This window comes from Halictus rubicundus, chromosome 15 (genome assembly GCF_050948215.1).
Source record: "Halictus rubicundus isolate RS-2024b chromosome 15, iyHalRubi1_principal, whole genome shotgun sequence".
NCBI lineage: Eukaryota > Metazoa > Arthropoda > Insecta > Hymenoptera > Halictidae > Halictus > Halictus rubicundus.
Window position 1 is genome coordinate 8,845,370 of NC_135163.1, and position 13,845 is coordinate 8,859,214.

At 43.2% G+C, this 13,845-nt stretch overlaps 1 protein-coding gene across 1 annotated transcript; it reads left to right on the top strand.

Annotated features, from left to right (window-relative positions):
- Positions 1 to 4,352: 4,352 nt before the first annotated feature.
- LOC143361354 (uncharacterized) lies at positions 4,353 to 5,821 on the top strand. The gene is made up of 3 exons (XM_076800690.1): positions 4,353 to 4,403; positions 4,594 to 5,157; positions 5,378 to 5,821. The coding sequence occupies exons 1-3, from the start codon at positions 4,353 to 4,355 to the stop codon at positions 5,765 to 5,767; spliced, it is 1,005 nt and encodes a 334-aa protein (XP_076656805.1). The 3' UTR covers positions 5,768 to 5,821.
- The last annotated feature ends 8,024 nt before the right edge of the window (positions 5,822 to 13,845 follow it).

Consider the following 13,845-nt stretch of genomic DNA (forward strand, 5'->3'; position numbering starts at 1 on the left):
GCCTGCTAGCGCAAACTACCATCTACCGACCAGCCTACCGCGCCGACCACCCTTCAACGCACCCCTCGTACCCCCAGTCTACATCCAGCAACCCTTCGCAAAGGTGGGAGTGTACCCGTCGTCGACACTTCGCCAGTTTTCGAAACCCTCGTGTTCCATCTTGCTTCAACTTCCGGGACGACTAGGTGCGAACAGGGGGCGGTTTTCCTACCCCCCACTTCTTCCACTCGCTGTTTACATCGCGAGCGCTTATTGCTCGGGGTTGATAATCGATTTAAAATGATTCGGCTGGTAACCGACGGCTATTGACAACCCCGGTAGCGTGCGGCCTTGGAGAGGATCGTAGAAATGATTGTTCTCGAAGGGTGGAGCGATTGGGTGGCGTTTTTTATCTTTTCGTGTGGGTGACCTTGGAACGTGAACTGTCTCCAGGAGCTGGTGGAGATCTCCCGCCGCGATTTTGTCAACCATTTTTCGGGAGGTCCTGAGGGGAAGGTTTTGAAATTGTGGGGGATGAGGGTGCGAAATTTTTATGCGGATGGAGGTCTCACGGTGGAGACGGAGGGGGCAGAGAAGGATGCAGATTCGGCTGGATGGGATTTTGGGTGACTTGCGTGGGCTGTGGGTTTGCAATTGGATCCTTGAAGTCAGAAGAATTTAGGATTATCGCTATGGAAATTACTAGGAGAGAAAGTATATTTTTATTTTACACAATTGCGAAACGTCTGTAAGAAAAAGAGAAGAGCGCGATATGAATTTACAATATCGATTTTACCGTCACATGTTATTGATTTATGTGACAAGCTGCATAATGACTAGACTGCGGATTTTATGCATTTGTGACAAAACCTAGTTTGTGATAGCGCAAACATTGGAAGAATTTGAGAACCCTGATATGTTACCCCCAACTTATTAAGATAATTCAAGGCAAAAATGCAGACAATATTTATTTTGCACGAAGATCCGCAGTCGAATAATTACGAATAGATGATTATCAATCAAGCTTACAGCACGTATGAAAATAAAAATGCAAATTGGTCAGACGGATGAAAAATCGATTAAATACCGCGGTAAATTGACAAGAGACTCGTCGGATGGTTCGTAAACGGGGAAGCAATTGAAAGCTGAGAGCGTCAAAGCCGTAAGCAGATTTCGAAGCGGTTACGGTGCGTGGGGATAATTTTTTTGGGGGAAAAGGGTTAGGAAGTCGGCGTAGGCACCGCGTGTAAAATATTTTACATCGAAATGGCCTTGTCCCTCGGCGATTGCGCGAGGCCGTGGAACCACCCCGTGTTTGCCGCTACCAAACTCGGCAATATTTAAATGGGATTGCGTTCGGGAATGTAATTGCTCGGGCAAACACGGTTCCGCGTCGCCGGCCCGTGGAACACGCTCGGATACGGACAGAGGGAATCAGGCTGGCAGACGCGTAAACGAACGGGGTCGAGCGGGGAAACCAGGCGGATGGTCGAACCGGAAGGGAGAAGACGTCGATAGTCGCGGGAAGATGAGCGGCACTTTCGAAAGAAACCGACCGAATCGTGCACGAAACCGTGGCACGTTGTCGTTCGAAATGACCCGAAAAACCTAAAAACAAAAATTACTCTTGGGTTTAATATTGCTGTAAAAATTAATTCCCCCAGCTTCGAACTTTTCACGAGAACTTTGAAATCGCTGGAAAAATACCTGGAAGAATCGTACTCTTCTCTGGAGTGCTTTCTGATGTCATACATTTGTAAACAGTTATCTTTATCAAAGAGTGCAGTACTGTTCGCTGAATAATTGTAAACAGACGAGAATTATTTTGCATTTAATACGCTTACATTTTAGACGAGGGTAGTTAAGGGTAGTTGTTACCGTAAGGGTAGTTTTAGGAAATCAGTTTCTCAGCAAACCACCGTCAAAAAGTTCTGAAAGCTTCGCGAAAGCCTCTGAAGCCGTTCTGTTTGTACTGGAAAACGTCCAATTAATGAAAAAAAAATTAATTTTGTCCAGAATTCGGCGATTTTGGCCGGCCGTGCGACGTACCCGTCGAAATCGCGGATCGAGTGACGGTATCCCGCGTGCGTCAGGATAAAAGGGACCGCAGCAATGGTGGGAGAAGAAAGAGGACTAAAAGGGTAGAGCATGAGAGCTATCGTAGGATTAATTGGCGGGACGGAGACGGAGCTGTTTAGGTTTGCTGGGTGGAGGTGGAACGAAGGGAACCACATCGAGCATCGAAACGGTAGGGGAAACGGTCTATAACGCAGGCAGACGGAGCCAATCAGGGCGCAATGCGATTACCTTAACGAGAAATCCGATTACTTATTCATTCGCCTAACTCGAAATCAGTTTAACTAATCGTTTAATTCGGTAGTACCCCACCGAGAGAGCGCATCGGGGCAGACACGGGCCTGCGCGGGAGAGAAAGAGAAATGGACAGAGACGGGGAGAGATCGAGAGATCGAGAGAGAGAGAGAGAGAGAGAGAGAGAGATTCTCTCTGTGTGGATGGTCGGACAGGGTGTGGTGGGCCACGGGGGATGGTTTCCCCATCCGAGGGCCAGAGATGGGCTTCGCACACGCGCAACCACCGTTTCTACACGTGCTAGCCATGAGAGGGGTTGCGAGAGAGGGACAGGGAGAGGAAGAAAGAGAGGGAGAGAGGGATGGAGAGACTGCCGCGGAGATACTAGCAACGCCGGGGAAACAGCCGGAGGAGTGAGGCCTCATTCAATTCAATTACGTAATGAATTGTCGTGTCTTGAGTAAACACCCTTCCTCACCGCGACTCGCCGCCGGAAAATCTGGAGTAGGGGATACATACCTACCCCCGTGCGGGGGCTGGAAGGGATGTCGCCAAGCGGCAGACGTCTACAGTGTCGTTCAGGTAGGGTGAATCCTGTGGACCAGGTGTAGTTGTCTTTGCACGAGACCTTTCTCAATTTGTTTGAGTGAATTTAGTAGATTTTTCAATGAAATTGGAATTGTTATAGATTGAAAAGTTCAGAGATTAGGAAATTGTCTTTGTTGTTGTAAAACAGGTCGTTTAAAGCAGGCCAGGTCAACGCACAACAGGAGATTAATAAGGAAAAAATGGTTACACGAAGAAATTCAGTACAAAGGAACTGTCGCAGTAGTGGAAGTCAACGATATCGCCTTCGGTTCGCTTTATACAGACTATACTACTTAAACCTGTGTTTAGAATTGCTTATACTATATCAGTACCATTTTCTAACTTCTTAAAATTTGTACAGAACATAAAAATAATGTACTATATAAGGAAAAATAATTTCAACAATGGAAATACAAGATACCATCGCTTCAACGCTTTCGCTGTCTTTTGCAAAGTATCATTCCTTGTCCGTAGAAGCAATAAACCTTTCTATTGATCTTACGAACACTCCAAAACGGTTGATCAAAGTATGAAAGGAAGGAGAATCGCCAGTTATGAGCGAGACTGTAGCAGAACGTCAGTTTAGGCGAGTCGAATCAATCTGCACCGGCTCGCAAACGCTTCGAAATCTCTCATTGCGTCTCCTTCGAGCTACCAGGTGTCTCTCTGTCTCTCCTTCATCCTCCTCTCTCGCTCTCCCTCTCTCTCTCTCTCTCTCTGTCCCTCTTCGTCACCCTCTCGCCCCTCCACCCCTCTGTTTTCTATCGTCCGCGTAGGTGGATGCGCGCAATATTGACTACATCGACGTTTCCGGCTTCATCTCGTCTCGTTTGCAGAGGCGGTATCAGTAATTCCGGTGTTCCCTCGGAATTAACAGGGGCCGGCTCTCGGTAGGGTTGCCGCGGGATTTGCACAGCCACCGGAAGCCCCCGACGATCAAAGGAAACCGAATCGGCATTAGCGGGCGACTCGAGTAAATCCCGCGTCCTCGAGCCGGCGCTGTCGACGCCATTTTATCATTAAAATCGACCCATCTGCCTCCGACGTGATCGCCACACCGCCATTTTATGCACGCGCCATCGTTCCGACGTCGCTGCCAACGTAATTCAACCCTTAACACTAACCGTACCGAGCACAAAATGCGTCTGGCATGGGTTGTTTAATAAATACCACAAGAATATCACCCCTTACAATTTTCCATGCATAAAAATTTCAACTGAAATCACAATGCTGTATTTCTGTCCCTTTCACAATGTATAATTTAGGAATTATTTATTTTTCTGTTGAATTTATTTTTCCGACGAATTCTTCGCCTCTGTAGAATTGATTATTTGTTGGACGTTCCGTTTTGACGGTTGTCAAAATCTCTCGCAGCAGTGCTGTTTTGTTTCAGACTGGCCTGTCAAACCTAAATTACCAATGTAACCGTCAAGGATAACCACGAGGGACCGTTCGTCCACAAAATTCTCTTCGTCATGGCGTCCTTCAGACCTAGATTTCAAATTTCCAGTCTGTTCTGGCCAAAGGTACAACTGTCGTTCGTGCGTCGACAAAATCGACGCGGGTCAAACGAGTCGTAGGTTATGCAGAACGAACAGTCATCGCGAGCAATCGTTACAAACAAATAATTGCGTTGAAAAATCGATCCGAATAGGACACTGAAACCGAAAGATCGAGCGACCCGATATCCCCAATCAAATAAATAATAATTTTTAGGATAACCTGAGCAACTCACTGTTCAAAAGGTCCTCGCTAAGTTCGATGATATCCGAGGAGAACGTGCGGACTTTTTGGTTCAAATCGAAACGGAAACCCGTCGAAGTCGGCAGCGGGAATTGCGGGTTGCCAGCACCGGCAAAAATAGAATCCCTTGAGCCGTGCAAAGGGTGCCCGTCGAAGTGTATCGAGAGAAAACCGAGGAGAAGGTTCTTCTGTTTCAGAAAAGAGCACCCCGCAGAAAAGCCGAGCAACTGCGTGAAAAGCAAACCCCCCGAGGTGAAACTGACCTTGTGGGAGGAGATATTTGGACCGGATCCTAAGAGGTCCTGGCCCGATCCTTGCACCTGTCGAATCGCTAATCGGCAAAGAAAGAAGCAACGCGGAGAGGATCCGAGGCTTCTTGATCCTCGATACGAGGAAACCGACGGAGACGTTTTCTTGTACACGCAATTGGTGAAACAGTGCAGGAAATGCTGTTTGGAGCCGCAACCGAAATCGCCGCCCGCTTTCAAATTGCCTAAAGCGGTTATGTTCCGGATGATTGGCGAAGGCTGTAACAAGGTAATGAGTGAATCCACATGAGTAGATCCAATGCGAAACAAGATCGAGAATTAAATGTTAACGAGGGTTGAGATTGTCGGTATTGTTTAAAAGTATTTAATAGAATGATTTTTAGAGCACACAGCTTCAAAAAACGGCGAAGAAAAATGTGACGAATGGATGAAAGTTGATGGAACGGTAATTGATCGTAAGAATTGTTTAAAAATTAAAATTTTTGCAGAAGCCATTCGAGGAGATCACCGGTGATCAGGAGGTGGACAAAAAGGTTAAAAAGATGCCGGTATCGCTGGAATATAGGATTCCATACGAAGAATTGCGACCACCAGGGAGAAGAAGGAATACGTTCAGCTGTAAAGCAGGAATTCGACCGGAAGACGTTGAAAAACCCACCAACGAGGAATTGGATTTCGTCAAAGCATTTCCCAAGGTTAGCCACGTTCATTCGCAACCGAGTCTGCGAACGATGGTGAATAAACTTCCCGAGAATGGAGCGCAGAATCCTTCCGAAACGGAGGCTGACGCTTTAGAAGATGGCAGTGGTAGACGTTGTAGGATTGAACAGCTGAAGATGCTGATCAAACAGAAGAAATACGACTCACCCTATACTTAATTTGTGAATTATTTCGAGAAAATAGAAACCCGCCATGACGAAATTAATCTGTGAGAAATCTTTTAAAAATGTTACTATACGAAAATTAAACAAATGTGTTAATAAAGTGATAATCCCCTACTCTCCTTCGTGTCTCTAGATCGTTTGTTCCTTTCCCTAGATGACCTGCTTTAGATCCTTCTTTCTCTTGTCCAGATCCACCCGGTCAATTGCGTAGATCTTCTCAGTTCCTTCCCTAGATTCTATTTTCGTTTGCTTCCAAAAATCTTTTCATACTTTCCAGATCCCATGTGTGCTGTCACGTGCAGTAGGAATTATGAAAATTATTGTTTTACCCATGGGGTGAGTTTTTCAGACTGGTGGCACCATCCTTGATAAAATAATCGAGCTAGTTAGCAAGGGTTATCGACAGACGATTACCATCGTTTGCGACTTATCACAGAGAGATATTGCATCACAGACGAGGTATAGGAGTGGACCCATCAGCAAATGTATTTTTTTCTCACGTACGCAGGGATCCAGATTTCTGTGCCACGTTCTACCATATCGGTCGGAACTGATATTGTGGAACTAATATCACAGAACAGATGTAGGAGTAGGACAGTTCAGTCATCTCATTTTTTGCTGTTTCGTGTCGCACGACATGAAATACCGTGAGAATGTTCATGATTTAAAAGTTATTCTGTACCTTGAATTCTATTACCTACCATTTCTAAGAAATTGGGTGGCAACATGGTCAAAGGAGTGCTTGTTGACATCCTTGGAAAAAGAAGTTGTCGTAAACATTACATGCGTGCGAATATTCAAGGTTCAAAAGTTATTGTATATCTTGAGTTCTGTTAATTATTTTTGCTCAAAAATTAGATGGCACGATGACGAAGGGAGTGCTTGTCGACGTAGTTGACAGAAAAAATGTTTATAAATATTAATCAGCTGGAAATAATTAAATTACCAGTGAATTGTGTTCGATAAATTAATACGTGCGAATATTCATGGCTTAAAAGTTATTCTGTATCTCGGTTTCTATAATTTATTTTTACTAAATAATTAGATGGCACGATGACGAAGGGAGTGCTTGTCGACGTAGTTGACAGAAAAAATGTTTATAAATATTAATCAGCTGGAAATAATTAATTTACCAGTGAATTGTATTCGATAAATTAATGCGTGCGAATATTCATGGCTTAAAAGTTATTCTGTATCTCGGTTTCTATAATTTATTTTTACTAAATAATTAGATGGCATGATGGTCAAGGGAGTGCTTGTCGACATCATTGCCGAAAGAAATTGTTATAAACATTAAACAGCCAGAATTAATAAATTTTACAGTGAATTGTATACGATTAATTACAGCGTGCGAATATTCGTGAATTAAATCTTACTCTGTATTTCGAGTTCTATAATTTATTTTTACTAAATAATTAAATGACAAGATGGTCAAGGGAGTGCTTGTTGATACCATTAGCAAAAGAAATTGTTATAAACATTAAACAGCCAGAAATAATAAATTTATCAGTGAATTGTGTTCGATAAATTAATACGTGCGAATATTCATGGTTTAAAAGTTACTCTGTATCTCGAGTTCTATTAAGTATTTTTACTAAAAAATTAGGTGGCAAGATGGTCAAGGGAGCGCTTGTTGATACCATTACAAAAAGAAATTGTTATAAACATTAAACAGCCAGAAATAATAAATTTATCAGTGAATTGTGTTCGATAAATTAATACGTGCGAATATTCATGGTTTAAAAGTTACTCTGTATCTCGAGTTCTATTAAGTATTTTTACTAAAAAATTAGGTGGCAAGATGGTCAAGGGAGCGCTTGTTGATACCATTACAAAAAGAAATTGTTATAAACATTAAACAGCCAGAAATAACAAATTTATCAATAATTACTATCGCGGCGATCGAAATCTGGCGCAGCTAGTTTGGGGTGGGGGAGTTGCGCACCGCGCACCGCGCACCCCACCACGGCGTCCGCGCTCAGTCAGTCAGTCATAGTGCGCACTCAGGAGTGAGCGGAGGTGCTCCGGGACCAGAAGGCCGAACGACCTTGGAGTTGCCCAGAGATTATCCAGAGCTGTCCTGGCCCACCCTGACCACCCTGGCCTACCCTCGCCTACCTTCGAGTGGACCAGGGATCCTCCAGAGCTGCAGTGGACATCACTGGTCAACCCTGGTCCACCTTAAGCTGTCTCGCGGTCGGCCAGCGGTTCCTGGAAGCTGTCTCCGCTCACCTTGGTCAACTTTCAGCAACCGGTAAGTAACAACACAAATATACATTTTCTGTTTTGGAATACGCATTGATTCAACGAACGCCGTCAATTATTACTTCTGTATTTTTAATTCGAATTTGCCTCGGAATTTTTCAAAAGTTTCTTTTCTTGAAATTACATTATATTATATTTTTGACATAAAATTAGTACTCTGAAATTTGATTATATTATATTATATTTTTGACATAAAACTGGTATTTTGAAATTATATTATATTATGTTATATTTTTGACATAAAATTGGTATTTTGAAATTGTATTATATTATATTATATTTTTAACATAAAATTGGTATTCCTCCGTTCGGAGGTCCCTCAGGGGCTCACTCACGGGCCGGGCCGTGAGTGAGTACGGGTATTAGCGAACCCGGAGCGACCCTAGCTTGTTGTTTGTTGCGTCCCAATCTCGCTGTATTTATTTTTGATTAAAATTGTTCAACTTTCCAATTAAAAATTACTTCTGAACTTTCAAAAGTTCCTATTCTCAAATTTATATATCTGATTTAAAATTGGTATTCCTCCGAATGGAGGTCCCTCAGGGACTCACTCACGGGTGCGTCCTGTGGGTGAGTGCGGGTATTAGCGAACCCGGAGCGATCCAAGCTTGTAGGTTGTTGCGTTCTAATTTCCCTATATTTATACCTGATACAAATTGTTCAACTTTCAAATTAAAAATTATTTCTGAACTTTCAAAAGTTCTTCTAAAATTTATTTATCTGATTTAAAATTGGTATTCCTCCGAACGGAGGTCCCTCAGGGGGCTCACTCACGGATGGGGCCGTGGGTGAGTACGGGTATTGGCGAACCCGGGGCGACCCTAGCCTTTATGTTGTTGCGTCCCAATTTCGTTTGATTTATTTAGGATTGGAATTGTTCATCTTTCCAATTGAAATTTATTTCTGAACTTTTTAAAAGTTCTGTTTCTTAAAATTGCTATGACCCTAGTCTTTATGTTGTTGCGTCCCCATTTCGTTTGATTTATTTAGGATTGGAATTGTTCATCTTTCCAATTGAAATTTATTTCTGAACTTTTTAAAAGTTCTGTTTCTTAAAATTGCTATGACCCTAACCTTTATGTCGTTGCGTCCCCATTTCGTTTGATTTATTTAGGATTGGAATTGTTCATCTTTCCAATTGAAATTTATTTCTGAACTTTTTAAAAGTTCTGTTTCTTAAAATTGCTATGACCCTAGCCTTTATGTTGTTGCGTCCCCATTTCGTTTGATTTATTTAGGATTGGAATTGTTCATCTTTCCAATTGAAATTTATTTCTGAACTTTTTAAAAGTTCTGTTTCTTAAAATTGCTATGACCCTAACCTTTATGTCGTTGCGTCCCCATTTCGTTTGATTTATTTAGGATTGGAATTGTTCATCTTTCCAATTGAAATTTATTTCTGAACTTTTTAAAAGTTCTGTTTCTTAAAATTGCTATGACCCTAGCCTTTATGTTGTTGCGTCCCCATTTCGTTTGATTTATTTAGGATTGGAATTGTTCATCTTTCCAATTGAAATTTATTTCTGAACTTTTTAAAAGTTCTGTTTCTTAAAATTGCTATGACCCTAACCTTTATGTCGTTGCGTCCCCATTTCGTTTGATTTATTTAGGATTGGAATTGTTCATCTTTCCAATTGAAATTTATTTCTGAACTTTTTAAAAGTTCTGTTTCTTAAAATTGCTATGACCCTAACCTTTATGTCGTTGCGTCCCCATTTCGTTTGATTTATTTAGGATTGGAATTGTTCATCTTTCCAATTGAAATTTATTTCTGAACTTTTTAAAAGTTCTGTTTCTTAAAATTGCTATGACCCTAGCCTTTATGTTGTTGCGTCCCCATTTCGTTTGATTTATTTAGGATTGGAATTGTTCATCTTATCAATTGAAATTTATTTCTGAACTTTTTAAAAGTTCTGTTTCTTAAAATTGCTATGACCCTAACCTTTATGTCGTTGCGTCCCCATTTCGTTTGATTTATTTCCTATTGGAATTGTTCATGTTTCCAATTGAAATTTATTTCTGAACTTTCAAAAGTTCTTATTCTAAAATTTATATATCTGGTTTTAAGTTGGTATTCCTCCGAACGGAGGTCCCTCAGGGACTCACTGCTGTGGGTGAGTACGGGTATTGGCGAACCCGGGGCGCCCCGAAGCGCCACCTCAGTAGATGGAAGTTCTGACTTCATCTACTCTTAGTTTGGGCTCGGTTAGGCCGTACTTGTGTACGGGGTTGTTATGGCTCCCGTGAGCCGGTTAGATTCGCACTCTCGTGCATATTAGGTAGGCCGTACTCGTGTACGGGGTTGTTATGGCTCCCGTGAGCCGGTTAGATTCGCACTCTCGTGCATATTAGGTAGGCCGTACTCGTGTACGGGGTTGTTATGGCTCCCGTGAGCCGGTTAGATTCGCACTCTCGTGCATATTAGGTAGGCCGTACTCGTGTACGGGGTTGTTATGGCTCGCGTGAGCCGATTAGATTCGCACTCTTGTGCATATTAGGTAGGCCGTACTCGTGTACGGGGTTAGCTTGGCTCTCGTGAGCTGGTGTTAGGTTTGGCTCTCGTGAGCTGGTTAGATTTCGCACTCTTGTGCGTGTTAGGTAGGCCGTACTCGTGTACGGGGTCATCGTTTGTTCTTTATTTCGTCGTCTTCTATTACTTCGATTCCTCCGTTGTATCTTGCCTAATTATTATTAGTCTGTTTCAGAGCGAGTACAACAGATGAGAAATTTTATGGTCGAACGGAGACAACACGTGGTACGAAGACGTCATATTATTTATAAGTTAGTATTAGTTGTCGAGCAATTATTGTGTTAGATTCACTTTGTTAAATTCGCTTGCTTTTATTTTGTCTCGCATTGTTCAGAGACTTGTCAGATTTAGTTTTTTTTTGGCTCACAATAATTGCTCGATTCGATTGCGTGCGTTAGTTATTAAGCTTGAATATCAGTATTGTATAAATGTCGAGTAATTATTGCCGTAACTTCAGTTTGCTCGGTTCGATTTTTGATTCCGACACAGCCTTATGCTGTGTCGGACCTTGCTTGTATGTACCAGACCGGTTGGTACCGGTGCTCGGCGTAGACCCATTGAGAGGGATGGTTGAGAGACCTGTTCACTCGTGTAAAATCCTCTCTGCTGTAAGGCCACCCGAGTCGCCTCAACGCTAGTCGTTGCTTGGCGACAGGTGGGTGGGGGAAATGGGTATCGTTTGAACGCTTCTCTCGGCCATCGCTCTTCGTGAGGACACGTCGAGTATCGGTGCTGGCTGGAGTTGGTTCTGCAAGCATTGTACGCGTCGCGTTACCCTCGATCCAGAGCCTTCTGCTCTGGTTCGGTTTTGTTTCTCTCTTTGAAAGAATCAGAGCCTTCTGCCTGATTCGTTTTTCACCCACCGTGGATCGGAGACTTCTTCTCCGACTCACACATTTTTTATCCGCAATAATTACTCGACATACGTTGCGAAATTTAGTTTGTAAAACTCGAAAGCGTCGTTGTAAGAAAGGGAGTCAGAAGGAAGCGTATTGAATTCCTTCTGGCTTCCTTTCGGGTCTCTCGTGCAGCAACCTCCTCGTGGTGAGACCCGGGCAATCGATAATATTCTCCATTTGTTAGATCTTCTATTATCTTGCAAATAAAGAATAATATCGAGCTAATGGCTGCTCATTTATAATTTGCGATAACATTGTGAAATAAAATTTAAGACGTACTGATAATAAAAACTTGTGTATTTAATTGAATTGTGTGTCTGAATTTATTTTAAACCTGCATGGGGTGGGCCAAGGGTCCTTCCTGCTTTCCTTCGCGCTTTCCTTGTTTACCTTTGGCCCACCTACGCCTTCTTGGCACCTCCTATTAATTATTAATCGAAACACACACTTCTTGTTTCGGAATACTTTTTCATTCAATAAACATCGTACATTTTTTCTGGATTTCCAATTGAAATTTGCTTCTGAACTTTTTAAAAGTTCTGTTTCTTAAAATTGCTATGACCCTAACCTTTATGTCGTTGCGTCCCCATTTCGTTTGACTTATTTCCTATTGGAATTGTTCATGTTTCCAATTGAAATTTATTTCTGAACTTTCAAAAGTTCTTATTCTAAAATTTATATATCTGGTTTTAAGTTGGTATTCCTCCGAACGGAGGTCCCTCAGGGACTCACTGCTGTGGGTGAGTACGGGTATTGGCGAACCCGGGGCGCCCCGAAGCGCCACCTCAGTAGATGGAAGTTCTGACTTCATCTACTCTTAGTTTCTTGTCGGGTAGGCCGTACTTGTGTACGGGGTTTGTTTGGCTCCCGTGAGCCAGTTAGATTTGCACTCTTGTGCATATTAGGTAGGCCGTACTCGTGTACGGGGTTAGTTTGGCTCTCGTGAGCTGGTATTAGGTTGGCTCTCCTGAGCTGGTAGATTCGCACTCTTGTGCATATTAGGTAGGCCGTATTTGTGTACGGGGTTAGTTTGGCTCTCGTGAGCTGGTAGATTCGCACTCTTGTGCATGTTAGGTAGGCCGCACTCGTGTGCGGGGTTAGGTTGGCTCTCGTGAGCTGGTAGATTCGCACTCTTGTGCATGTTAGGTAGGCCGTACTCGTGTACGGGGTTTAGAGTTTGTATCTCGTCGTTTATTTATTCTCATCGTTTCTTCTCCTATTCATCGTGTTCTTCTATTTTTGTTCCTGCATTGAATTGTGACTAATAATGATTTGTGTGCTTCAGCTGGTATAGGGCAGCTGGTCTTATTTATTATCCTCCGAAGCCAACGCATCGACCGAAGACGCCGAATCGAAAGAAGACGCCGCCGATTCGAAAGAAGACGCAGATTTATTTGTAAGTTAGTATTAGTTATAGATTCGCACTCTTGTGCATGTTAGGTAGGCTGCACTCGTGTGCGGGGTTAGCTTGGCTCTCGTGAGCTGGTAGATTCGCACTCTTGTGCATGTTAGGTAGGCCGTACTCGTGTACGGGGTTTAGAGTTTGTACCTCGTCGTTTCTTTATTCTCATCGTTTCTTCTTATCGTTTCTTCTCCTATTTATCGTGTTCTTCTATTTTTGTTCCTGCATTGAATTGTGACTAATTACGATTTGTCTGCTTCAGCTGGTGTAGGTCAGCTGGTCTTATTTATCATCCTCCGAAGCCAACGCATCGACCGAAGACGCCGAATCGGAAGAAGACGCCGAATCGAAATAAGACGCAGATTTATTTGTAAGTTAGTATTAGTTGTCGAGCAATTATTGTGTTAGATTCATTTTGTTAAATTCGCTTGTTGATTTGGGTCACAGTCTTCTGCTGTGGCCAGTAATTTTTGCCCACAATAATTGCTCGACTTGCGTGCGTACATTAGTTATTAAGATAGTCGATCGTCGTTGTAATTATGTCGAGTAATTATTGCCGTAACTTGACTTTGCTCGGCTCGATTTTTGACTCCGACACAGCAGAAGGCTGTGTCGGACCTTGCTTGCAAGTGTTGAACCGGTCCAGTTGCGATATTCGGCGTGGATGCATAGAGAATTGATGGTCAGGGAGCAGTACTCGCCAGGTAGAACCCTTCCTTCGTAAAATGTCTGCCTAAGTCACGTCAACGCTGGCGTGGCTCGCGCCGGGAGCAGGGGATCCTTCGTCCGTAAGTCTCTTCGTCGCCTTGTTGCGCCAGCGTTGCTCGTGGCGGGTAGTTGGGGAAGGTAGTTCTACCGTACGGTGGAGGCGTCCCTGGCCGTCGTTCTCTGTGAGGAAGCGTCGGGTACCGTACTGGTCGGCAGATAGCTTGCAAGCATTGTACGCGTCGCGTCTCCCTCGATCCAGAGCCTTCTG